Source organism: Antedon mediterranea, chromosome 6 (genome assembly GCF_964355755.1).
Source record: "Antedon mediterranea chromosome 6, ecAntMedi1.1, whole genome shotgun sequence".
Lineage (NCBI taxonomy): Eukaryota > Metazoa > Echinodermata > Crinoidea > Comatulida > Antedonidae > Antedon > Antedon mediterranea.
In genome coordinates this window covers 6,672,004-6,699,805 of record NC_092675.1, presented here as the reverse complement: position 1 = coordinate 6,699,805, position 27,802 = coordinate 6,672,004, and the positions used below count along the sequence as shown (strand labels likewise).

The following is a 27,802-nucleotide window of genomic DNA, read 5'->3' as shown; positions in this document are numbered from 1 at the left end:
TTTTATTTAACAAAAATACGTTTAAAATGTGGGCCATCTTAGATTTCAACATAGTGGCTGAAATAGAATACTTTAATGACACTATATTTGGAATCCTCACAAACATAGGTATAGGTCACCTACTTTTTAACCTGCTATGTCACTTAAAAGTCAAGTTATAAGCCAAAATAAGTTTTAAATGGCGATCATTTTGTTTTTCACATTTTTAGGGAGAAGATCTAAAATATTGAACCGGGCAAACAACAGATTTGAATTCAGCACCCCACAATTACCCTAACACATGTTTATTCGCTTTTAACATATATAAGCTATTTACATTTCAAAATAAATATAGCATTATAATAAAGTACAATGAAGTTTTCTTAATTTCTTAATTACAAATATTACAGTATCACCTTATGAACTATTACAGTGTAAGTTTTAACACTTTTGTCAACAGTTTACAAATATCAGATTACAAAGTGTACGAAACGTATCACACGATCACTCAAAGTATCTTTGGGACCTAAATGTAGTTGATTTAGGCCTATTCGTTATTTAAATCTATATGCTAGACGGCGATTCGACATAATATTGGTAAAAAGATAAATTTCTAGAATCGAAACGCTAACTGAAAAAGACAATTAAGACCTAAATCGAGCTGCCCATTAAATTTTCTTTAGCCAATTTTAATTCGCATCTTCTAAAGCTATGTAAATTCATAATAAGTACACGTGACCAGAGTAAACACATCGTCCGGGTAGTCAGATCTGAAAACATCGTTTAGTTGACAGTTCATGACGTCATCAGCGGGTACGTAATAGTTTACGGATACGCATCCTACGTCATTTACGCATGCTGTTATGCATTCAATTATACTTCGTACACTAATATCTTGTAATACGTGTCCGTGAACGCAAGTGTTCTGCGTATCGTGATCTACTTCTTCACTGGTTCCTTCATATTGAAATTCATAGTCTTCTGTCCACTCTTTAAAACAAGACAATAATGTTAAGTATTCTTTCTACATTATAAACCTTATTCAAATAATACATGATGGCATTTATGTTGATTTCCAAACAAGGGTTAGGCCTGTATTGTTTTCAATGGTTGGGTTTGATTCCATCCTGTCAGTTTTGTCATTGTTTTCGTTAAGTTTGGTCTACTGGTTACTAGAGTTATGTTTTCCAGGGACAACATACTCTTTGGATTGGGGATTGGAATATGTAAAAATTAAAAGGTTAATAATTATAAGTAATGCTATGCTATGTCGTAATCATATGATTATAGGATATTATAATTGATTTTGGAAGGTCTATAATCTTACCTATTTCACAAATATGGTATGGGTTGGAAGTACATGAATACGAATACCAATCCATATCCTGAGGTCGCAAAACAGCACAATCATTAGTATCATCAAACGTAGAAGAATCTGACCAGACTAAAACAAAAATCAAAGATGAAGGGTGTATGTGAACAGTCAGGGGGAAAATGGCAAAAGGTTTCCTACCTTCTGGGATTTGAATCAGATATTCTATAATGTTTTAAGGACTCTTGTAACCACAGTGCTGATTTTGCCATTTTTCCTCTGAATGTGAAAGAAAGATTACAAATATTTGATGGAATGGAAAGAAGGTTATCTGGATAACATTTAACGTAAATTTCATATTAAATGCTGCTAATATTAAATGTTATAATAAAGTACCACATCACTCTTAAGCTCTGTCTACACTATCAAACTAGTTTGACAAAAAAGGTGTGATGTGCCCATATATGGTTGTGATATACTTAAATATGGTAGTGATATGACATCATCATGTCCATATATGGGTAAATCACATTTGTTGTCACATAAAATTTGATAGTGCAGACAGAGTTTTAGTATTATTGAATACTATTTCTTAGTTATTCCACTAATTGTGGCCTATGGGTCTTTACATTTTGGGTGTCGTTCAATGTATTTATGGTCACAAGTGACAAACTTCACAAGTGACAAACTTATAATTTAATATTCTGACTAATTAAATTATCAAAGGCTCTATCGGGTTCAAGTTTATCCTAGGCAATACTTTCCGATAACCACGCGTGTACACTTGAACGGTACGTGAGCAAAGTGGTTGGTTCTTACTTACTTACTTACGAATAATAATAAATAATAATACATCGCATGTGATTGGTCAAATCCCTTACGTTGCGTTACATCGTTGTGTTGCGTCTCTAGTGGGAACCAAATTTAAGTGTGTTTTTAAGACCAATGTTGAATTCACATTTCAACTTACTTTCAAAACCGTTTTGTGCTCTACCAGAAGACGATGTTCCCCAAACATAAGTTCCTTCGGTTACAATATCATTATATCCAATATAATAATAATGATTGCTGCTTGAATACGCATGTGCAGCTGCGACAACAACATCCATTTCATATTGTGACGTAATAGATGCCAATTCCATGCCCATCTCATTGCAGTTAGTACGAGCTTCATCATAAGTTAAGGTTTTTGGAACCACCAAATATCGCCTAAGCTCCCATATGCTGGTGTCAGTAGTTGCATTTAAATCTAAACGGTATGAAGCATAAAGCCCAAAATAATTATTTGATATTTTATATACAGTATTAACTTTTAACTATTAACAGAATAATAATTACAACAATTTAAATATACAGTAAAAATTCGATAATATAGATTCTCAAATACTTCTATCTTACGGTCGTAAGAAAATAAACTTTCTGTCGTCCGATTTTGATGAAATTAAAAACAATTTGTTCAATAACATGTTCTTGTTGTCAATTGATTATCGACGCATACCAGTCATTAGAGAAATAAGACTGCGCATGGGCGGGTTTCGTTGTTGATATTGATTGAATATTTACCAGTTGATTTGCGATGATATCGGCCTACATTCCTGTCTACTACATAAGGAATACACTTACCAGCTTCACAGACACTCGCTCTAAAGTGGGAGCAACTGATATCATAATAACAATCCAAGTCGCTCCAATACTCTGTGCAATATTCACTTCCTCCTGATGGTTCACTTGGACACCAACCTGTAAGATAGGAAGAAAGTGATGTATTCACTATTTCAAAAGTTGTTACCATTCCACTACTACCTATCTGAATTAGTGCTACTAATTCGAGAAAACAATGATAATGATTATAATAATATTTATATTTCTGTTAATGTTTAATCATGCACGTATTAAATGTGCCCAAAACAGATAAAGAAAGACAATTATGGCGTAACGTTTCTGCAATTTCTCTTACTAGACAGTGTACTAGCCGTGCCAGTTCGTGCCCATTTAAACACATCGCCTTCTCTGCGGTTGCCGATATAAACACCTTTATATTTCGACGTTATTATTAGTGTGCGCTCTAGAAGGCTCTCTACAACTTTTTCTTCTTCTACCGTGTCATATGACACAAGATCACCGCCTAACTGTTGGCACGTTTCTCTTGCTTTGTCGTAGGGCATTGGAGTTGGGTTTATGTAATATTTCTCATCATGCCATGGAATCCAAGGTATTTCTGAAAGAGAAATATAAGACTCCAGTTAAAGAATATCAACAATAGGCCTATTAATTTTGTCTCCTTCACCAAAAACTATTTCATTTTGAAATTAGTTTTAGTGTTAGTGTCAAGTTGTACAACGTGATCTACAGGTCTATAATGTATCTTTTGACCATTTTAGACATACCATCTTCACATATGATTCCGTAAATGCCTGTACACGATTCGTCGTACCATTGGCCATCGGATAAAGACAGTAATGCGCATGCGGACGCCAGATTACTTTCACCTACAGCCCAATCTGTAAGATCGTAAGATACATTAAGACACAGTAAAATACAGTAAGATCCAGCAAGATGTATTAAAATATAGTAATAATATACAGTAAGATTCAGTAAGGTACAGATACAGTAAGATACAGTAAGATAAAGAACGATAAAGTAAGATACAATAAGATACAGCAATATACAGTAACATACAATAAGATACAATGAGATACAGTAAGATAAGCCTACATTAGGATAAGGAAATTATATTGGGATGCAGAAAGATACAGCAAGATACATTAAGATACAGTAAGATACAGTAAGATACAGAAAGATACGTTAAAATACAGTAAGATATAGCAAGATACATTAAGATACAGTAAGATACAGTAAGATACAGAAAGATACAGTAAGATATAGCAAGTATTAAGATACATTAAGATACAGTAAGATACATTAAGATACAGTAATATATAGCAAGATACAGTAATATATAGCAAGATACATTAAGACATGGTAAGATACAGCAAGATACAGTAAGATACAGTAAGATGCAATAAGATACAGTACGATACATTAAGATACAGTAAGATACAACAAAATACATTAAGACATGGCAAGATACAGCAAGATACAGTAAGATACAGTACGATACATTAAGATACAGCAAGATACATTAAGATACAGTACGATACATTAAGATACAGCAAGATACATTAAGATACAGTAAGATACATTAAGATACATTAAGATACAGTAAGATACATTAAGATACAGTAAGATACATTAAGATAGATTAAGATAGAGTAAGATACATTAAGATACATTAAGATAGAGTAAGATACATTAAGATACATTAAGATAGAGTAAGATACATTAAGATACATTAAGATAGAGTAAGATACATTAAGATACATTAAGATACATTAAGATACATTAAGATACAGTAAGATACATTAAGATACAGTAAGATACATTAAGATACATTAAGATAGAGTAAGATACATTAAGATACATTAAGATACATTAAGATACATTAAGATACAGTAAGATACATTAAGATACAGTAAGATACATTAAGATACATTAAGATAGAGTAAGATACATTAAGATACATTAAGATACATTAAGATACATTAAGATACATTAAGATACAGTAAGATACATTAAGATACAGTAAGATACATTAAGATACAGCAAGATACATTAAGATACATTAAGATACATTAAGATACATTAAGATACAGTATGATACATTAAGATACATTAAGATACATTAAGATACATTAAGATACAGCAAGATACATTAAGATACAGTATGATACATTAAGATACAGTAAGATACATTAAGATACAGCAAGATACATTAAGATACATTAAGATACATTAAGATACAGCAAGATACATTAAGATACAGCAAGATACATTAAGATACAGTATGATACATTAAGATACATTAAGATGCATTAAGATACAGCAAGATACATTAAGATACATTAAGATACATTAAGATACAGCAAGATACATTAAGATACATTAAGATACATTAAGATACAGTAAGATACATTAAGATACAGTAAGATACATTAAGATACATTAAGATAGAGTAAGATACATTAAGATACATTAAGATACATTAAGATACATTAAGATACATTAAGATACAGTATGATACATTAAGATACAGTAAGATACATTAAGATACAGTAAGATACAGTAAGATACAGTAAGAGTGGAGCTGTAGCTTGGTGGTTAACGTGCTTGCCTTCCAATACCAAGGTCCCGGGTTCAATCCTGATACAGTAAGATGACAGTAAGATGCAGCAAGATACAGCAATATACGGAAGACAAAATAAGATACAGCAAAATACATTAAGAAATGGTAAGATACAGTAAGATACAGTTAGATACAATAAGATAGGCCTACATTAGGATACAATAAGATTAAGGTACAGTCACAGCAATATACCGAAGACAAACTAAGATACAGCAAAATACATTAAGACATGGTAAGATACAGTAAGATACATTAAGATACAGTATGATACATTAAGATACAGTAAGATACATTAAGATACAGCAATATGCATCAATATACAGAAGATAGGTATATTATGATACAGTAAAATACATTAAAAGACATTAAGACACAGTAATATAGAGTACAGATACAGTAAGACAAAGAAAAACAATTATGTTTTTTGGGAATAAATAATATATAATGTATCCTTAACATACTTGAATAACCTCTTGGAGATGAATCTGGCCAGGACCAGACCGCACTGCTGTCGCTCACATATCCAATGTAAAACTTTCGTTTACTATTGTGAGTTTTCTCAATCATGTTGACCAGAAACGCGTTTTCTTCATTTGAAGTAATTACTGCAAGATATCCTCCAATGTCTGCACATACATTTACGCCGTCGTTAGCCGTCATACGGTAGTCAGTCGCAAAGTACCTCTTATTATTATAGTATTCCCATTCAATACCTATGAACAATTACCAGAAACATGCAAAATGCTGTAAAACTTTAAAATCGTATCCCATAGCACCGCGAGTGGAAAGAGTGAACCATTAAGGCCAATCTACACAGCGGTAACGGTAAGCGGTAAGTGGAAAAATATATAAAAATATATATATAAAATCTATATTATTTACCAATACTACACGTTGCTGTCTGTAGAAATGCTGTACATATATTATAGAGGGCGCTATATAGAGTAAATATCTTGCGGAAACACTGTTTGCCAACCGAAATGTTTGGTCTAGTGGTAAGGGCTTTAATGTTACACGCTGGAGGTCTATCAAGGAAATGCATTTTTTTTTAATAGTTGAGAGAGATTATTTAGAGGGTTAGGTTTGTATATTTAGGAAGTAATTTTTTATAATAGAAAATAATTAAGGTAATAATCTCATTTTAAATTGTCAACAGATACTGTGCTACAGGACAGTGTACGGTGTTAAAAGTACAGCGTTTCTGCAGACAGCAACGTGTATAACTTGCTATAGTTTTATAGATAGGTACTTGACAGTAGCAGAATCGGCTGGTGGAACAGGCACGCGGTTTCCGCTTACCGTTACCGCTTGTTTATGTAAATTGGATATTAGTAGACTGATCTTGTTGGAAGAACATGTATATTAAATGTGTTTGTAAACAAAAGTAATGTGCGAATAATGAAAGAGTTTACCTTTCTCACATATTGATGGATAGAGAGTTGCAGTAGTAATGTCATTCCATTTTAAAGTATTATACTTTAAAGTAACTCCGTCGCCATCTCCATAGGGCTCACCCGAATCCCAATCTAAAGAAGGCAATTGTTATTGATGGCAATTACAGTATACATTATGGTTACATTATCTTGTAAATGAAATCCAATGATACATTATTATTGATATTCTAACTTCAAAATTTTATATCAACGATTCTGATTTCAAGCTCTGAAATGATGTGCTTATATATGGACATAATCATGTCATACCACTACCATATTTATGCATATCACTACTATATTTGGGCACATCACATCAAGTTTTGATAGTGTAGACAGCTTTATAATTTATTGTTGCTACGGATATGACTGTGGTACTGACTGTGGTTGTGACTGTAGTGACTGTGGTTGTGACTATGGTTGTTACTGTGGTTGTGACTGTGATATTGACTGTGGTTGTGACTGTGATATTGACTGTGGTTGTGACTGTGATATTGACTGTGGTTGTGACTGTGATATTGACTGTGGTTGTGACTGTGATATTGACTATGGTTGTTACTGTGATATTGACTATGGTTGTTACTGTGATATTGACTGTGGTTGTGACTGTGATATTGACTGTGGTTGTGACTGTGATATTGACTGTGGTTGTTACTGTGATATTGACTGTGGTTGTGACTGTGATATTGACTGTGGTTGTGACTGTGATATTGACTATGGTTGTTACTGTGATATTGACTGTGGTTGTGACTGTGATATTGACTGTGGTTGTGACTGTGATATTGACTGTGGTTGTGACTGTGATATTGACTGTGGTTGTGACTGTGATATTGACTGTGGTTGTGACTGTGATATTGACTATGGTTGTTACTGTGATATTGACTGTGGTTGTGACTGTGATATTGACTGTGGTTGTGACTGTGATATTGACTGTGGTTGTGACTGTGATATTGACTGTGGTTGTGACTGTGATATTGACTGTGGTTGTGACTGTGATATTGACTATGGTTGTTACTGTGATATTGACTGTGGTTGTGACTGTGATATTGACTGTGGTTGTGACTGTGATATTGACTGTGGTTGTGACTGTGATATTGACTGTGGTTGTGACTGTGATATTGACTATGGTTGTTACTGTGATATTGACTGTGGTTGTGACTGTGATATTGACTGTGGTTGTGACTGTGATATTGACTGTGGTTGTGACTGTGATATTGACTGTGGTTGTGACTGTGATATTGACTATGGTTGTTACTGTGGTTGTGACTGTGATATTGACTGTGGTTGTGACTGTGATATTGACTGTGGTTGTGACTGTGATATTGACTGTGGTCGTGACTGTGATATTGACTATGGTTGTTACTGTGGTTGTGACTGTGATATTGACTGTGGTTGTGACTGTGATATTGACTGTGGTTGTGACTGTGATATTGACTATGGTTGTTACTGTGGTTGTGACTGTGATATTGACTGTGGTTGTGACTGTGATATTGACTGTGGTTGTGACTGTGATATTGACTGTGGTCGTGACTGTGATATTGACTATGGTTGTTACTGTGGTTGTGACTGTGATATTGACTGTGGTTGTGACTGTGATATTGACTGTGGTTGTGACTGTGATATTGACTGTGGTTGTGACTGTGATATTGACTGTGGTTGTGACTGTGATATTGACTGTGGTTGTGACTGTGATATTGACTATGGTTGTTACTGTGGTTGTGACTGTGATATTGACTGTGGTTGTGACTGTGATATTGACTGTGGTTGTGACTGTGATATTGACTGTGGTTGTGACTGTGATATTGACTGTGGTTGTGACTGTGATATTGACTATGGTTGTTACTGTGATATTGACTGTGGTTGTGACTGTGATATTGACTATGGTTGTTACTGTGGTTGTGACTGTGATATTGACTGTGGTTGTGACTGTGATATTGACTGTGGTTGTGACTGTGATATTGACTGTGGTTGTGACTGTGATATTGACTATGGTTGTTACTGTGGTTGTGACTGTGATATTGACTGTGGTTGTGACTGTGATATTGACTGTGGTTGTGACTGTGATATTGACTGTGGTCGTGACTGTGATATTGACTATGGTTGTTACTGTGGTTGTGACTGTGATATTGACTGTGGTTGTGACTGTGATATTGACTGTGGTTGTGACTGTGATATTGACTGTGGTTGTGACTGTGATATTGACTGTGGTTGTGACTGTGATATTGACTGTGGTTGTGACTGTGATATTGACTATGGTTGTTACTGTGGTTGTGACTGTGATATTGACTGTGGTTGTGACTGTGATATTGACTGTGGTTGTGACTGTGATATTGACTGTGGTCGTGACTGTGATATTGACTGTGGTTGTTACGTGGTTGTAACTGTGGTACTGACTGTGGTTGTGACTGTGATACTGACTGTGGTTGTGACTGTGAAAGTGACGGTAGTTGTGACTGTGGTTGTGGCTATGGTTATGACTTTGGTTGTGATTGTGGTTGTAGTTGTGACTGTAGTGACTGTGATATTGACTGTGGTTGTGACTGTGATATTGACTGTGGTTGTGACTGTGATATTGACTGTGGTTGTGACTGTGATATTGACTGTGGTTGTTACTGTGGTTGTAACTGTGGTACTGACTGTGGTTGTGACTGTGATACTGACTGTGGTTGTGACTGTGAAAGTGACGGTAGTTGTGACTGTGGTTGTGGCTATGGTTATGACTTTGGTTGTGATTGTGGTTGTAGTAGTGACTGTAGTGACTGTGATAGTGACTGTGGTTGTGACCGTGGTTGTGACTGTGGTTGTTACTGTGGTTGTTACTGTGGTTGTGACTGTGATATTGACTGTGGTTGTTACTGTGGTAGTAACTGTGGTACTGACTGGTTGTGACAGTGATACTGACTGTGGTTGTGACTGTGAAAGTGACGGTAGTTGTGACTGTGGTTGTGGCTATGGTTGTGACTTTGGTTGTGATTGTAGTTGTGACTGTGATTGTAGTTGTGACTGTAGTGACTGTGATAGTGACTGTGGTTGTGACCGTGGTTGTGACTGTGGTTGTTACTGTGGTTGTGACTGTGGTTGTGACTGTGGTTGTTACTGTGGTTGTTACTGTGGTTGTAACTGTGGTACGGACTGTGGTTGTGACTGTGATACTGACTGTGGTTGTGACTGTGAAAGTGACGGTAGTTGTGACTGTGGTTGTGGCTATGGTTATGACTTTGGTTGTGATTGTGGTTGTGACTGTGATTGTAGTTGGACTGTGATAGTGACTGTTTTTAAACAAGTTATCTACCTATTGTACAAGATGGGAAGTAACTGTCAATGTTAACAAGAGTAATATTATGGTGTTTAAGAATGGTGGTAATCTTAACAAATTTGAAAAATGGAATTACAATGGAAATACAGTTGACATTGTCAAATCCTTTAAATATTTAGGAGTTGTTTTCAACTCAAATGGTAATTGGAATAAAGCCAAAGAATACAATTGTCAACAAGCTAATAAGGCTTTGTTCACATTAAAAGGATTGACCCATAGACGTTTTGGTAACCTCCAAGTTAATATATGGAACCATATATTTGATGTTAAGATTATGCCAATCTTACTTTATGGTAGCGAAATATGGGGTTTAAATGATATATCAGTATTAGAGAAAGTTCATCTAAGATTCTGTAAATACATTCTAGGAATAGGTAATTCTGCACCAAGTGTTGCAGTGAGAGGAGAATGTGGAAGATTCACTATCCAAATTCAAATTATCATTAATATAATTCGTTATTGGCTTAGAGTAATCCAAATGGATAATGACAAATTTATTAAACAATGTTATGATTTTCAATATAGAAAAGCTCAAAGAAATGAGCAATGTTGGGCCAATGACGTAAAACAAATACTATGCATAAATGGATTTGGTAACATATGGTACTCACAACAGGTTAATAATATATATACTTTTATTTCAAATTTTAAACAAAGGCTTACAGACATTGAACGACAGAAATTCTACGAAGATACTAGGCTACACTCTAAGCTCCAATATTACAAGCACGTTAAATATAAGTTTGGGATTGAAGAATATCTAACAAAAGTAACAAATTACAAACATAGACAAATTATGACTAAGATACGACTAGGAATTTTAGAATTAGAAATTGAAAAAGGAAGATGGAATTGTATAAATAGAAATGAAAGATTATGCAAATTATGTGCTTTACAATCAATTGAAGATGAATATCATTTCACTTTAGTTTGTCCATTTTATTCAGATATTAGAACTAAATATATGTTTTCCTTTTATACAAACAACCCAACTAAATTAAAATATATTTATCTTATGTCTGCCACAAATACTGATCTTATTGTTAAACTTGGAAAATATTTATTTTTTTCATTTAAACGTAGAACAGAATTTTTAAACGCACTCAACTGATATTTATTTAATATTGTATTACATTGTATATTATTTGGGCCAAAGGCCATATATAATAAATGTTTCTTGGATCTCCAAGAAAGAATGAATAAATGAATGACTGTGGTTGTGACCGTGGTTGTGACTGTGGTTGTGACTGTGGTTGTTACTGTGGTTGTGACTGTGAAAGTCACTGTGGTTGTCACTGTGGTTGTGACTGTGATAGTGACTTTGGTTGTATTTTGACCGTGGTTGTTGCTGTGATTGTGTATATGGTTGTGGTTGTTGCTATTATTGCAGTTTCTGTTGCTATTTCTATTGTTATGTTTCTCATTTTTATTTTTATTTCCTTGTTGGTATTGTTATTGTCAACTCAAAATCGAATTAGTTTTATATGTGTCTAAATCGTTTATAGCCCATTCAATAGAATCGTTATACTTACTTGTATAAGTAGTGACTTCTCCAGATTGGGGCCATTCAAAAGAACCTTCTGATCTAACGTCATCGTATCCTATCCACCAATAGCTGCTACTCCGTTTGGAATTTCCTATAGCGATTAACCAATCATTTTCGGTAACATCACCAACGACAGCCAAATGCGCGCCAACATCTTCGCACGAACTTTGCGCATAACCCCACTTGGAGTTTATTGTATTGAACAGGTACATACTGTACCCTCGTGGGTACCACTGTCTAGGAGTTATATCTACGATTAAAATGTAATGTTAGAATTTTAGGTCTCTGAATTGAAATGTACTGTTATTATTGTTATGCAATGTGGTGAAGCTTATGTGTTGAATCAATGATTGTGAGGTAACATTGCGTTGTTCAATAAATCGTCAATGAATCTTCATCATCATCAAACAGGACCATATGTAAAACAGGTGCAATATCTATACCTGATATGTTTTTATCCTGTCTAAATATGTTTTAAATAAAATAAAAGATTTTTAAAAAATAAAAAACCATCGTCATCATCATCACTGTCATAATCATCGTCGTCGTTGTAGTAGTCGTCGTCGTCGTCAGCATGTCGCGTTCCACTACTAGTAGAACTACTATAGACAGCGAGGGCGTCTCCCAACTCGCTTCATCTTTTACTATGTTTTGAGTTTCCTATATAATTAATAATTCGTTTCTCCGTCTACCTGTACACTACTCCTCTGTCGTCCTTATTTATTTTAATAGCTGTCATCCAAACGTCCTACAAAATTATAGACCAATAGCAAATCTTCCCTTCCTTTTCAAAGTCTTGGAAAGAATTGCAACTGCTCAGATAAAAGCATATATGGATGAACATTTCTTGTTTTCAAAAGTCCAATCAGCCTACCGCCGCTTCCACTCAACTGAAACCGCTTTTATTACGTGTTACAAACGATCTACTACTTGCTTTAGACAAAGGTAATGAAGCGGTACTTATTCTACTCGACTACTCCGCCGCATTTGACACTATCAATCATGATTTATTATTTCAACGTCTTCAGAAAAGATACGGCATAAGCGGAACCGCATTGAAATGGTTTATTTCATATTTTGAGAATCGTAGACAAGCAATCATTGTGGGTGATTCGATGTCTGATGAGTTCGCTCTACCCTGGGGTGTACCGCAGGGATCCGTAAAAGGTCCACTCGATTTCTTCTTATACACTGGACCACTCAGCAACATCATTGATTCCCACCCGGAAGTTCGTCATATGATCTATGCAGATGACACTCAACTATATTTAATCATGAAACCTACACATCATTTTGAATCTGTTAACGGCCTTGAATCATGCATTGCAGATGTTCGCTCATGGGCCATTCAAAATAAACTCATGCTCAACGACTCCAAGACTGAAATGATCCATTTTCATTCAAAGTTCCGTGAGGCATCATCATTTCCTTTGGTCCATATCGGAGATACTAGTGTCTCTACCTCCAGCTCAGCCTGAAATCTAGGCGTCCAACTAGACAACAGCCTCGGTTTAAAAGAACACATTCGTAATGTTTGCCGTGGTGCTTCCTTTGGAATTTACCAGATCGGCCAGATTCGTAAGTACCTTGACAAAACATCAACTGAACGTCTTGTTCATGTTTTTGTTTCATCTCGTCTGGACTGTAATAACTCGCTTCTGTACGGCCTACCAACTTCTTATCTGTCTCCTCTTCAACGAATCCAAAATTCCGCCGCAAGACTTATCACTGGCACTAAACGACATGAACATATTTCTCCCGTTTTACGTGACTTACACTGGTTGCCTGTAGATCAGCGCATTCGTTTTAAAATCCTGTTGCTGACATATAAGGCCATCAACGGATGTGCTCCAGCCTACATATGTGACATCATTACTCCGTCAACCAACTCTTCGCTTCGTTCATCCAGCAGACTTCTTCTAAAACCTGGACCCCGTTCCAGAACTCGGTTTTACGGTGATCATGCTTTCGCTGTCGCAGCCCCAAAACTCTGGAACACTCTACCCCTCGAAATACGCTCATCAAAATCTGTTATCACATTTAAAACTAAACTCAAAACTCATCTCTTCAGAGAAGCATAATCACACGCTACTACTTGCACAGATCTTGGAAAACACAGCGCTTTGAAACCTTTGTCTCTTGCGCTTTATAAATGTTATTTATTATTATTATTATTATTATCCTATCGCCCGTCCTTCCACTGAAATATCCAATCTGTATTCACTACATTCCTTTAGCTGTGATTATTACCCCCTTATTACCCATAAATTTTTTCTAATCAATATGTTCCATTTCTTTGGCCAGTGTCTAAATTCCATTACTGACATTGGTCGAAAAGTATCTTTTATCTTTTACATAACTGGTATTATATAGGCCTAGGATTGTTTGGTCGTTTGTTGACATAATTAACACTACAGTAGGTGTGTTTATAAAATCCAAATAGATATAATATTTAGTATATTATAAAAAACCAAATTTTACTGGTTCAACAATGTGAAGCATTGTTCACTGTCTTTGTGTAGTTTGTTTAGCGGTGTCGATATAACATTTCTTATATTTTGTACCTATATTCTGTTTTGTATACTCACCTATTTAACAATAAATACGTGTTTATAATGAATTTACATTTAAGAGTACTAAAAAAAGTATATATATATATATATATATATATATATATACATATTCTGCACATACCCATTTCGCAAATTGCCACATAATTATTTGTACAAGGAATATCATTCCAATTCGCATTGCTACTTTTATAAATTATTGTACAATCTTCAGTTCCACCATTTGGTTCACCTGAAGCCCATCCTGTAAAATTAATTTATATAGTTATTAGCTTCGCTAGCTTACCCTACGATGGTTCTCGTATACAGGAAGAGCTATGAAGGGAGTGTTATATAATACGTGAACCAGTATAACTAATGCATTCGGCATTGTTATGCCTCTTTCACCCTCTCGCGCTTAAAGCCGTCTTAAATGCATTTCTTACTAATTATATTGACCCATATTATTTGGTCAAATATTTAAAAAGAGAATCTATAATACTATACTGTAAATACTGAAACATTAAATTTATAGATGAGTAATAATATATTTTATATATCGAGATGCCGAGACTGCCGCCTTTAACGATGTTCGTCTTTTTTTCTTGCCTTATTTTTAATATCACCGGCAAATTGTTAAATGCAGTGTCACAAACTGAGCATAATTCCTATGATATAGGTGTTTCATATGACGAACATGTAACGTTGTATCACCGAACTAACTGAATACATTACACTATAGACAACGTTTTTAAAGAAAGTGATGTACTAACTTGTATATGATGTACTTGTTTTATCTTCGTCGTCCCACATAAAAGTACCCTCTGTTAATCGATCGTTATAGCCAATCAATCTATTTCTTGAGGAAGGTTCTTCAGTTGCCAAGTAATAAGACTCATCATAATTTATGACGACTGGTAAGTATCCTTTTTGTACTCTACACATTGATTGACCCTCGTTGTACGATGCTGACGTGCTTACAGTTTTGTAACACCGACCAACAGCGAATGACCAACCCTCTTGACAAACTGATAATCGTATAAAATAACTTAATGACAAACATTACAGAATTATATGTCTGAAACATTATTATGTAATAATAGCATTATATTTATAATTATGACATTATGTAATAATGAAATATTATGCATGTTTTAAAATACAGAGATACCAGAGATATGAATTGCATGTTTTTGATTTATATTTAAAGTGTATAACCATCAATATCTATACCATCCATAGACAATTTTTTACACCTTTTATTTTAATATTACATAATTAATTTTGTAGGAAAAAACATCTTGGAATATTCAGTTCATGTATCTATAGGACTAGATTTTATCAATAAGCTTATAAATGTCTTAAATCATGTCAAAACTCTATTTTGTCCATCATAAGTATTATTAAATTGCAAATCCATCATCTACCGTACAAATAGGTTTCGTAACAGCTTTTATCTAACTGCCATTTGGCACTGAATGCTTGTCAGTATACCGTACGAGAGTGATGTGACACTGTAATTGTTTTTGTTAGTTTTGCATTTATCTGTATTTGTATATCTCAGAGCAAACAATAACATAACTTGTATATTTATATGCAAACTTGTGAATGAATTTCGCACAAAAATAGCTCCTATCTACTATATGTATATTAGATAGTGTTTTGTCAGCACTTAACAAATGTTAAATAAACTGCTTTCAACTTACACGAAGGAGTTGTGCACGTGTATCCGTTGTCTGCACAATTAGACTCTAGATAAAATATTTTACAACATTTTGATTAACAATACATAATACAATCGTTATATGATTATTTCAAAATAACACGTTGTCGTTTCGTCTACTTTGGGTGGTATAAACAACATTAGTAATATTAGGCCTAAAGCTAAATTAGTATTATTCCTATATTATTATTATTATTATTCCAATATAATGTATTCGTTGTTGTAGAAATGCAATAATTCATAAATAAAGCTAAAAAAACAGCTGCATTTAGATACAGTTTACATTTGTAACCTATATAATATAAAGCAATAAATACCTATAGGTAAACTGGAATATACTCTATATCGAAGGTGAGTGAGAAACAGCAAAGTGTACCAGAAGGTTGTACAGTATTCCATTTTCTTTAACGCTAGATTCTATTTGGATTGCAAGCACACAAGATGTTGTACTGTTGTTTTAATGGCGTATCGATAAATGTGTTTCCTCCTACATAACTACCTTTTGTTATTCGATAATAAATCGATTCAATCAATCAACCAGCACTGGGACAGAATAAACGTGTAGACATTTAATTTAGATTTAACAACAAAATCCGGCCGTAAAAAGTCGTATTAGACGGCCATGCCGACGTTGCTTAGCATTATATCATTAGCAGTTTTATTAATGAGCAATTCAGAGCAGATGATAAAAATGTATCTACTTTTGTATTGAAGAAGCGTTCTGCAATAAAGGAGACTATTCGGCTGCAGCCGAACTTATTTGACGGTATATTCACATGGCAACGATTGACTGCACGATGCCAAACTTACATTCACAAAATAATCAATTATTTCGTATTGCCAAAAATCGAATGGCTTCTACCTGAACTTAATCCACAATATCAATTGACATATTGTATAAATTTATTTAATACCCAAAAACGAATTTCACCATAGTTTTATTCTTTTTCCTCTGCGGCTTTTCTTCTTTTGTTTGGTTATCTTAAGATATTCTATGAATCATTTTTGTGTGTAAAGCGCACGGGACTAACATTATTATTAATATATAAATTGTAAATATATGAAAACATCAATAAAAGAAATGAAGACATAAATTGTTACTTTCATTTTCATTTATTTATTCGACACAATCAGTCAAGGAGTTACGTTAGCAACATTAATGCGCCATAACAAGTACGTGTCTGCAAACCCTACTTTAAATTACCATTTTATTTGTTCTATTTCAATAATACGAAAGTCAAGATTTCGGCGCTATGTAAAAAAAATACTGTATCAATCTGAATGTACATTTAAAACAAGAAAAATAATAAATAATAACGAGTTTATAAATAGTGATCGAAAGTCCAATGTTATAATAATTATATCAAGTGGGGTTGTAATGCCTCGTACAATGGGGAGACTTCCCGGGCATTTTGTAACAAAATACTAGGATAAATGAGCACTTAGCCTAAATAGGAATAAGAACACTCATGGATTGTGTATAACACAAAATATTAAATGCAAAACACAAAGTAATGAAGGCAGTTTTTAGGCCAATACAAGTCACTATCTTAAAAGAAGCCCTTCACATTAAATTGAAGAACCCAGTCATCAACAAACGATTAAAAAAGTATGTATATCACACTTAAATTTCAATAGATAATTAACATGAAAACAAATTCAAAATACGTAATTCTACAAATAATGAATATACTGCTGATGATATCGTTGAGAAGAAACGAATAAATATGTTTGGTAATATGTACATTTAAAAGTGCTATAATCTTCAGTGTATTCTCGTTTTTATTTCTGTTGGGAAGATATTCTATTAATTAATGACTTCTCCCTCTGACGTGTACAGTTACCAAGCAAGAATCTAAACGTTTGGAACGACGAGGGAGACCATCTTTAAAATAATTGCCTAATGCCAACATTCCTTATATGCCTACTTGGTTTCTATTATTACGGATAAACTAGTAAGTTATAAGTACTTATAGTTTTATATTATGTATAAAAGTAAGTAAGTGTTGTGTTTGGTCAGTAATAAATACGTAGTTTTCTATTAAACCTAAAGCAGTAAGTCTAGGCCTAAAGATCAGTAATAAGTACGTATAGTTTTCCATTATTATCATTATTCAAATGACAGGAATCTATTTAGATGTTATATATTCATAAACATTCATTATTTGTATAATAATATATAATTTTGTAAAATTCATCATGACTTATAAATCTAGGCCTATAAGCTTTCATTTAAATTCATAATAAGTACACTTGTCAATAGTAAGCACATCATCCGGGTAGTCGGATCTGAAAACATCGTTTAGTTGACAGTTCATGACGTCATCGGCGGATACGTAATAGTTTACGGATACGCATCCTACGTCATTCACGCATGCTGTTATGCATTCTATTATACTTCGTACACTAACATCGTGTAATACGTGTCCGTGAACGCACGTGTTCTGCGTATCGTCATCTACTTCTTCACTGGTTCCTTCATGCTGAAAGTCATAGTCTTCTGTCCACTCTTTAAAATAAGATATTAATGTTAAGAAACATTGTTTCTATACTTTAATCTAAGTCAACAAGTCAACCAAGTCAGTAATATTCAAATAGTATAATAGCATTAAATTGCTATATACCACCGTGTGGTTGATTGACTCACGTGGTTTTATAAACGCGGTGAATGTTGTTCATGACAGCTTATATAATTCTACGAGTACTGGTTATTTATGTTATGCTGTTTTCTACGCTATACTTTGTGTGAAAAACAGGCAAATTGAAATGTTTATAAAAATCATTTATTTCGTCATCATTATCATACTTTTGAATAGAGTATCATGATTATCATTGTCGTCATCGTCATCTTACCGATTTCACAAATGTGATAGTAGCCGGAAGAACATGTAACTGAATGCCAGTCCGGATATTGTGGTCGTACAATAGTACAATCATTAGTATCATCAAACGTGGAACTCCCTGACCAGCCTTTTTTTATAAAAAAAATCACAATATAAAGAATATGATAATATTACAGCTTCTATTTGAACACGGACTGAAAAGAAGACAAATAAGCAGAATGTTAAAGGGCTATGGGAACATGCGAAGCGCTGAACTGGGGGTTGGGGTTCCAATTTTAGAGTCGTTATAGTAATCATTGAGTTGTATAATTGCATGTGTAACACAGTATACCTGATCAGATCTGATTTATATACTTTTTTTCAATAAGGCAGTAGCAGTAACTAGGTGATTCTACCTTTCTGTTTAAGCATTGCTTTGAAATCTAATTAGCATAATTTCAGTATGAACTACTTTAAAGAAAATAAAGTACTACAATTATAGAGTTAATGATAATCAATTCATGTATTAACTTACTTTCAAAACCGGTTTGTGCTCTACCAGAAGACGATGTTCCCCAAACATAAGTTCCTTCGGTCACAATGTCATTATATCCAGTATAATAATAACTGCTGCTTGAATACGAATATGCAGCTGCTACAACAACATCTAGTTCATACTGTGACGTAACAGAAACCAAGTCCATACCCATCTCATTGCAGTTAGTACGAGCTGCATCATAAGTTACGGTTTTTGGAACCACCAAATATCGCCTAAGCTCCCACAGGCTAGTGTCAGTTTCGTGTAAATCTAGAGTACGTAATAAAGGATAACGATTTGTGTATACATAGATAGTACTGTATTTCTAATGGTTTAAGTTAACTGTTGCGGTGTTCTTTATAATATTTGGTTATTGTAAAACACAGGTGGTTATTTGTGTTCTTCGTTATTTCATTACGGCTAATTACAACCGATTCATTTGGCCAATTGGTTAGCGCAGACAGAACATGTTGCATGCCATGGTTTGATGCTTCTAATTAAAATACTGAAACACGAATGTGTGTACACATTTCACAAGATATTATCTGATAAGAAGTCTAAACATCCTTGTTGCTTGTGTTTGCAAACATATGCTTCATAAAGCTTGGTTCCCACTAGAACGTAACGCAAGGACGTAAACGCAACGCAAGCGTTTTAACCAATGACAAGCGAAGTTATAGACAGTTTAGCAATCACAAGCGAATAAGCCATCGCTTGTGATTGGTCAATTCACTTGCGTTGCGTTACTTCCTTGTGTTGCGTCGCTAGTGGGAACCACGTTTAACTCCAAAATGTATTGTAGATGGAGAAGCATTCTATATACTTAAGTTTAGAGTTTACGATTTTTCTTTTTCTGTTTATAAGTTTATTAATATGGATGATATTTCCGAAATAAAAAGAAATTCAATTGAATTAAACAAATTTGAATCTTGTCCTTCCAGGTGTAGCAAGCTAAATAAGTACAGAAACGAGACAAACTCATGCAATCTTACATTCCAACTATTTTAACCATCATATCATTATATTATCAAGCTATATTTTTGACGTAATAATCATGAAAAAAAGTTTATTAGATTAAAGCTTACCAACTTCACAAACGCTGGCTCGAAAAACAGAACAACTAATATCATTGTAACAATCCGATTCACTCACATACTCTGTGCAGTATTCACTTCCCCCGGATGGCTCCCCTGAACACCAACCTGTAAAATTGAGAAAAACATAATTTGATCATTTTTGTTGCTGCTGTTTTATTTTTATAATTGATGATGTTGATTGGTTCTGCTGTTGCTACAGAAGGTGGTGTTTTGTCTGAGAATGTTCATGTTGTGTTCTGTTGCTGCTCTTTGAGTGACTGTAGCTTGGCTCTTAACGTGTCTGGCTTCTTCCAATCCCAAGGTTCAGGGATATCTGACCTAGTGCCAGGGCTGTAACTCACGACTCTTTCAATTCCACTCTCTAAGCTCCACTACTGGAATCGTTACAAGTTTTTTTTATAACCTTTTAATAAAATGTTTACGATGTAATGCGACTGATTCTGCTCCTACACCTGTTGTTTATGTTGGTGTTGCTTACGGTGTTGCTCTTCCTAAAATGTTTCTGCTGTTTTGTTAACTGATGGTGATGTTGTTTTTAAGGCCTAACCATCTTTCTTTGCAGTCAAGGTTGTAATGAAAAACTGCAGTTATATAATGTGTTTTGAAAAAAAAACTAAAGTTGAGAATGACGTGTCGGTTGTTATACTACAACCGTCTTATGGCAAGTAAAGATGAGTTAAATATAAGGTGGCACAGTCTAAGAAAAAAGACACAAGACAATGACAATGATCATCATCATCACACTTCTTGTGAATCAGTACAATAAATCGTCAAACATTTTCCTCAACAATTATGTCACACCACATGGACTATGACAGTGTATTTATAGAGTTTTAAGCTCTGTCTACAATATCAAACTAGTTTGACAAAGAAAAGTGTGACCAAATATGGTAGTGATATGCTCAAATACGGTAGTGATATAATATCATCATGATGGGCAATCACATGTTTTTGTCACAAAGTTTGATAGTGTAGACAGGGCTTTAGATAACAGTTTATATAAAATGATAGTAGTAACTATATTAGCATTCTTTTATTTTTTTTATTTATGATATTCTTATCAAAGAAAAAAGAAAACATTTTTATATAAGTAAGTAAGTAATTAGCTTCTGATTTGGGAGAGTAATGAAATATAACCCGAATTTTTACTGGGAAGGCATATTAGAGAGATACTGTGGGTAAAATAAGGTATCAAAAGAGTATTTTTCTTACTTGACAGTGTACTAGCCATGCCAGTTCGTGCCCATTTAAACACATCGCCTTCTTTGCGGTTGCCGATATAAACCTTCTTATATTTCGACGTTATTATTGACGTGCGCTCTAGAAGGCTCTCTACAACTTTTTCTTCTTCTACCGTGTCATAAGAAACGAGATCACCGCCTAACTGTTGGCACGTTTCTCTTGCTCTGTCGTAGGTCATGGGAGTTGTGTTTATGTAATACTTTTCATCATGCCATGGTATCCAAGGTATTTCTGAGAACAAAGCATGCAAACGATACAACGTTGTTAGTATTTTCTAGAAAGATAGGCTACTCGGATGTTTAAGTTGGTGCATAAGTGTATGTCATCATTGGCATACACTTACAAAAGTTCAAATCATTATTTACATTTTTACTGTATAGAATGCATCTGGTAAATAAAATAATAATAATTTTGTTTAGGCCTAATAATACAATAATAATTGTATATACCCAACATACAATTTTATTAAATTATATCATATCAAATAAACTGCACCACATCAACAAAGTCTTGTTTTGTGACAATAGACTTGCCTCAGGTCTCTAGTTGTTATCTATTTATATTGTTATTAGTTAGTATTTTATTACGAGTCGCTCCAGTGGTAGTTTTGATTTTTAGTCGCGTGCAACGCGACTCTACAGCGCACTATGTCGGTCGGTTGGTCGGTCGGTAAACACTAAATTGTATATGGCCTTGTCTTGATATCAGTTTCATCTAGCTAAGTCAATTTTTCAGAGTATATTCCTTATGACCAGGAATCGATGTGGTTATGTTTTCACGGCGCGCAATCAAAACGAACGAAATCACTTTTGTAATCATATCTTCACAAGAAGCATGAACCACAATTAAATAAAATTTGTTACATTTCAGGTCATATATCATTATATAGCAATACGATTACGTGCGTAGCGCATATAACGCATGCGTACGCGCGCTTAACATTTTCAAAACTGTCAATCCTTTTTCCCGATTTCTGTTTTACAACCTTTCTTTAATATCATCATATTTGATTCACTTTTCCACACAATCTACATAACGGTGTTTCTGATCTATACTGTATTTTATCACATTCGTTCTTAAAGCTTGTTCTTGAGCAGCTAGTATCAAATCTTTTGTCTCCTTCTTCAAAAAACCATTCCTAAGCCATCTCCAAGAATCTCCATGTAGGGCTTTCTCTTTCCAGCCCTTGGTTTTCTCCTCTTGCCACCTCTTCTGATAATCTATAAGATTTCCTTTTTCATCAACACCTTCTCCTTAAAAGCAAATTTCAGCACCCACTGTAGTATTTTTACTCTACTCTACAGCTCACTATGTCGATCGGTTGGTCAAATGATTGGTCAGTTGGTTGGTCGGTCGGTCGGTAAACACTAACTCAAATTTGAGCACGCGACTGCAGCCATGTATATGGCCTTGTTTAATCAACATGCGATGTTTATCAAAACGTCTCTTTACCAATATTTAGCGAAACAACGTTTAGAATCTAGAATACGGAAATAATTTTCTACTACTAAATAAATTGAACACCACATGTAGGCTATACCAACATATGGTAAGAAAAACCAAAAAAACCTACCATCTTCACATATGATTCCATAAATGCCAGAACACGATTCGTCGTACCATTGGCCATCGGCTAAAGACAGGAGTGCGCATGCGGACGCCAAGTTGCTTTCACCCGTAGCCCAGTCTATAAGAATTGTTATAATAGTAATTATAATAATGTTAATATATTATAATAATATATAAAAAAAGTGTTTGTATAAGAAGAAATTTCTTTTTGTAAACTTGGTAAAATCAATATAGTGTACTAGTGACTTAGTATAATATCCAGCTATTATGTAAGACTCGTTTACGATTGAACCCTGGATTAGAAGGATACAGTTTCTCCACCAGTTATTACTATTTTATTTTATGCATATTTTAATAATGACATACTTGAATAATTTGTTTGAGATGAATCTGGCCAGGACCAGACCGCACTGCTGTCGCTCACATATCCAATGTAAAACTTTCGTTTACTATTGTGAGTTTTCTCAATCATGTTGACCAGAAACGCGTTTTCTTCATTTGAAGTAATTACTGCAAGGTGCCCTCCAATGTCTGCACATACATTTATGCCGTCGTTGGCTGTCATACGGTAGTCAGTCGCAAAGTATCTCTTATTATTATAGTATTCCCATTCAATACCTATGAAAAAGTACCAGAAATATGTATACCCATTCAATACCTATATACTACCGTACTTTTAGAAAAGGGCCTATCTACAAAAAGCTACTTTTGAGTAATTGACCAAAACGTGTTTTAATTTTTAATTATTATTTTTTTTCATTTTGAGGGGTCTAATTGCAGATAAAGCCTTATTCTAAATAATTTGTACTTAAAAATGGCGGGAAATACTTCAAAAACAAGGCACTTTTGCAATTATTTTGTTTGAATTTTGATCAAAATTTACCAAAAATATTTAGTAACTTTAGTTGAAATAAATTATAAATGTAATTTAGATCAGGTAATTTTTTTTTAATGACAAAATATATGAAAAATGCTTTTCTACTTAGAGCATTAATCTGCCTAATTATATATTCATCATACTGTTATCTAATTGGTCAATTGCTGTAGTTGAGGCCTTTTGTCAAATTATTTCTTTAGGTGTTTGTAGATAAGCCCCAGTAGTAATTATTAGTATTATAAATGTCATATTTATAGGCGTATTTTGGGATAACTGGTCAATTCAAGTGATAAAGTATATACCCCCAAGAGTAAAATAAAACAGAAATGTCAATTTAAAAAAATATATATATAGAAAGGCCTAAACCCTTTTTTTTTTTGCAAGTTGCATACTACTACAGTATATAATATAATATAATCTTTCATTTGGTGCTATTACTACTAAAAAAGTTAGTAATTAATCAATGGATATGTCTTGTCAATGGATACATCATGGTGGCCAGGTTGACATCTGACCAACCGTAGGCCTACTGCTGGTGGATGGCGGCCCAAGTAAGATCATCTCACTTAATCACTATTCAAAGGATAAACTTTCTATTCTATAGGCCTCAGATTTGTTTTCTATTCAATCCTACTATTACATGTGTTTGTAAAAATAAAAACAAAAGTAATGTTTAAATAAAAAGGTTATACCTTTTTCACATATTGATGGATAGACATTTGAAGTAGAAACATCATGCCAAAGCCAAGATGAATAACTCAAATAAACCGCGTCTTCAGAAGAGCCACCTCCGGGCTGAGTTGAATCCCAGCCTAAAAATACATTAATTGATGTCAGTATAACAACATTGCTTACTGTATCTTATAAAATTAAGTAAAACTTGATAACCAAAATTATATATTATTATGAAACGCCGTTTATGCAACATTTCGATATGCATTTTATGACGCGATATGTGAATGAAATGCATCGATATGAATTGAATGACGTGATACGAATGAAATGTTTGGAATGAAAGGCTTTGAATTGAATGTTTTGAATGAAATGTTATGAAATGATATGTTTTGAATGAAATGTTTTGAATAAAATGTTTTGAATGAAATGATTTGAAAGAATTGAATTGAATGCGTTGAAAAGTCAAAATATTGGCGGCTTATGTCATCCAGCTTTGTTTTCTCAATCTCTTAAGCCTTGGTAACCTCTTCTCCTCTCTCTCTCCCCGCTGTCATCAATATGGGTCCTTTACGGCGAATCCTAACAGACCTGGGCTTGGATCCATTTAGTAGGGAAAAAGGTAACGTGGGAATGACATACGCCACTAATAGTTTTACTTTTCGAAGCAATCAATCAAGCATGATAGACATAGGCCTGCTCTTGCTTCAAACACAACAATAATTTTTAAACAAAGTTAGCAAATTAGTTAACCATATACAAATATACAAAAGATATGAACTCTGAATAACAATGCCGCCTGATTTCTAAATGAAAATTGACAAAACAAATAAAAATGAATGAGGACGAATGACTTAAAATATAATTATGTATAAATAGGCGTCGTAAGTAAATGAGATAAGAAAGCATTCAATATAGGCCTAAATAATGTTAATACGTACGCGTATACGTAGTGAATTCTCCAGTTTCCGGCCATTGAAAAGAACCTTCTGAACTAATGTCATTGTATCCTATCCACCAATGAGTGGAACTCCTTTTAGAAACTGCCGTCGTGATTAACCAATCATTTTCATATACATCACCAACAACCACCAAATGCGCGCCGACATCTGCACACGAACTTGTGGCGTGATTCCTATTGTGGGATATTATATTGAACAGGTACATACTGTGACCTCGTGGGTACCACTGTCTAGGAGTTAGATCTGACATTAAAATATGAAATAAACTAATGATTCATGGTGAATAATAATGTTAATCAAATGTGTTATTAAATATTACAATTAAAAAGGTTCACTCGTTTCTGCTAATGTCATAGCTGTAAATGCAGCTGAAAAAAATCTCGTCATATAAAGGTATAAAGGTATTTATACTTGTCCTAAAACTGAAGAAATAAGCAATTTATCCAGCTTTGCAATAATCTTCCCTTAAGATAATCTTCGAAAATCAATCTGTAAGTTTTACAGAAAACTTTAACACAGACAGTCATGCATTCAGTTTTGTCTTTTTTTCTAACATACCTGTTTCACAAATTGCAATGCGTGATGTACTATAACAGCTTATATCAATCCATCCTGAATATGAAGGATAAAGCATCGCGCATTGTTCACTCCCTCCTCCATTGGGTTCATTAGGATTCCAACCTACAATATAAAGATTCTCTAATAAAACGCTAATAAAATAAATCTTATCTGCTTTTTTAAAATTCTTATATTGATATGTCCATTCAGATATCACATGATCATGTGACAATTTGATTCACATGAATTCTAATACAGTATAAATAGCAAATAAATAGCTGTGCAATTGCTATACTTGATATAGCCATAAATAGCAAATAAATAGCTGTGCAATTGCTATACTTGATATAGCCATAAATAGCAAACAAATAGCTTGCAATTGCTATACTTGATATAGCCATAAATAGCAAATAAATAGCTTGCAATTGCTATACTTGGTATAGCCATAAATAGCAAACAAATAGCTGTGCAATTGCTATACTTGATATAGCCATAAATAGCAATATAAATAGCTGTGTAATTGCTATACTTGATATAGCCATAAATAGCAAACAAATAGCTTGCAATTGCTATACTTGATATAGCCATAAATAGCAAACAAATAGCTGTGCAATTGCTATACTTGATATAGCCATAAATAGCAAATAAATAGCTTGCAATTGCTATACTTGATATAGCCATAAATAGCAAACAAATAGCTGTGCAATTGCTATACTTGATATAGCCATAAATAGCAATATAAATAGCTGTGTAATTGCTATACTTGATATAGCCATAAATAGCAAACAAATAGCTGTGCAATTGTTATACTTGATATAGCCATAAATAGCAAATAAATAGCTGTGCAATTGCTATACTTGATATAGCCATAAATAGCAAATAAATAGCTGTGCAATTGCTATACTTGATATAGCCATAAATAGCAAATAAATAGCTTGCAATTGCTATACTTGATATAGCCATAAATAGCAAACAAATAGCTGTGCAATTGCTATACTTGATATAGCCATAAATAGCAATATAAACAGCTATTTGTTTGCTATTTATGGCTATATCAAGTATAGCAATTGCACAGCTATTTATTTGCTATTTATGGCTATATCAAGTATAACAATTGCACAGCTATTTGTTTGCTATTTATGGCTATATCAAGTATAGCAATTACACAGCTATTTATATTGCTATTTATGGCTATATCATGGTATAGCACTTACACAGCTATTTGTTTGCTATTTATCGCTATATCAAGTATAACAATTGCACAGCTATTTGTTTGCTATTTATGGCTATATCAAGTATAGCAATTGCACAGCTATTTATTTGCTATTTATGGCTATATCAAGTATAACAATTGCACAGCTATT

The 27,802-nt window shown here is 33.8% G+C and overlaps 2 protein-coding genes across 2 annotated transcripts; both read right to left on the bottom strand.

Moving 5' to 3' along the window:
• Nucleotides 1–7: 7 nt before the first annotated feature.
• Nucleotides 8–15,618, bottom strand: LOC140051915 (macrophage mannose receptor 1-like). Its single transcript, XM_072097263.1, has 12 exons — nucleotides 15,612–15,618; nucleotides 15,152–15,406; nucleotides 14,524–14,643; nucleotides 11,816–12,079; nucleotides 6,947–7,060; nucleotides 5,996–6,247; nucleotides 3,679–3,792; nucleotides 3,249–3,509; nucleotides 2,915–3,031; nucleotides 2,262–2,540; nucleotides 1,307–1,423; nucleotides 8–969 (listed from the first exon to the last, which is right to left on the bottom strand). Exons 1-12 carry the CDS (start codon nucleotides 15,616–15,618, stop codon nucleotides 689–691), a joined length of 2,181 nt encoding a protein of 726 aa, XP_071953364.1. The 3' UTR covers nucleotides 8–688.
• A 1,588-nt stretch (nucleotides 15,619–17,206) lies between these two features.
• Nucleotides 17,207–26,130, bottom strand: LOC140051914 (macrophage mannose receptor 1-like). The gene is made up of 9 exons (XM_072097260.1): nucleotides 25,860–26,130; nucleotides 24,939–25,058; nucleotides 23,736–23,987; nucleotides 23,374–23,487; nucleotides 21,771–22,031; nucleotides 20,547–20,663; nucleotides 19,459–19,731; nucleotides 18,955–19,071; nucleotides 17,207–18,610 (listed from the first exon to the last, which is right to left on the bottom strand). The coding sequence occupies exons 1-9, from the start codon at nucleotides 26,128–26,130 to the stop codon at nucleotides 18,330–18,332; spliced, it is 1,806 nt and encodes a 601-aa protein (XP_071953361.1). The 3' UTR covers nucleotides 17,207–18,329.
• Between the last annotated feature and the right edge of the window lie 1,672 nt (nucleotides 26,131–27,802).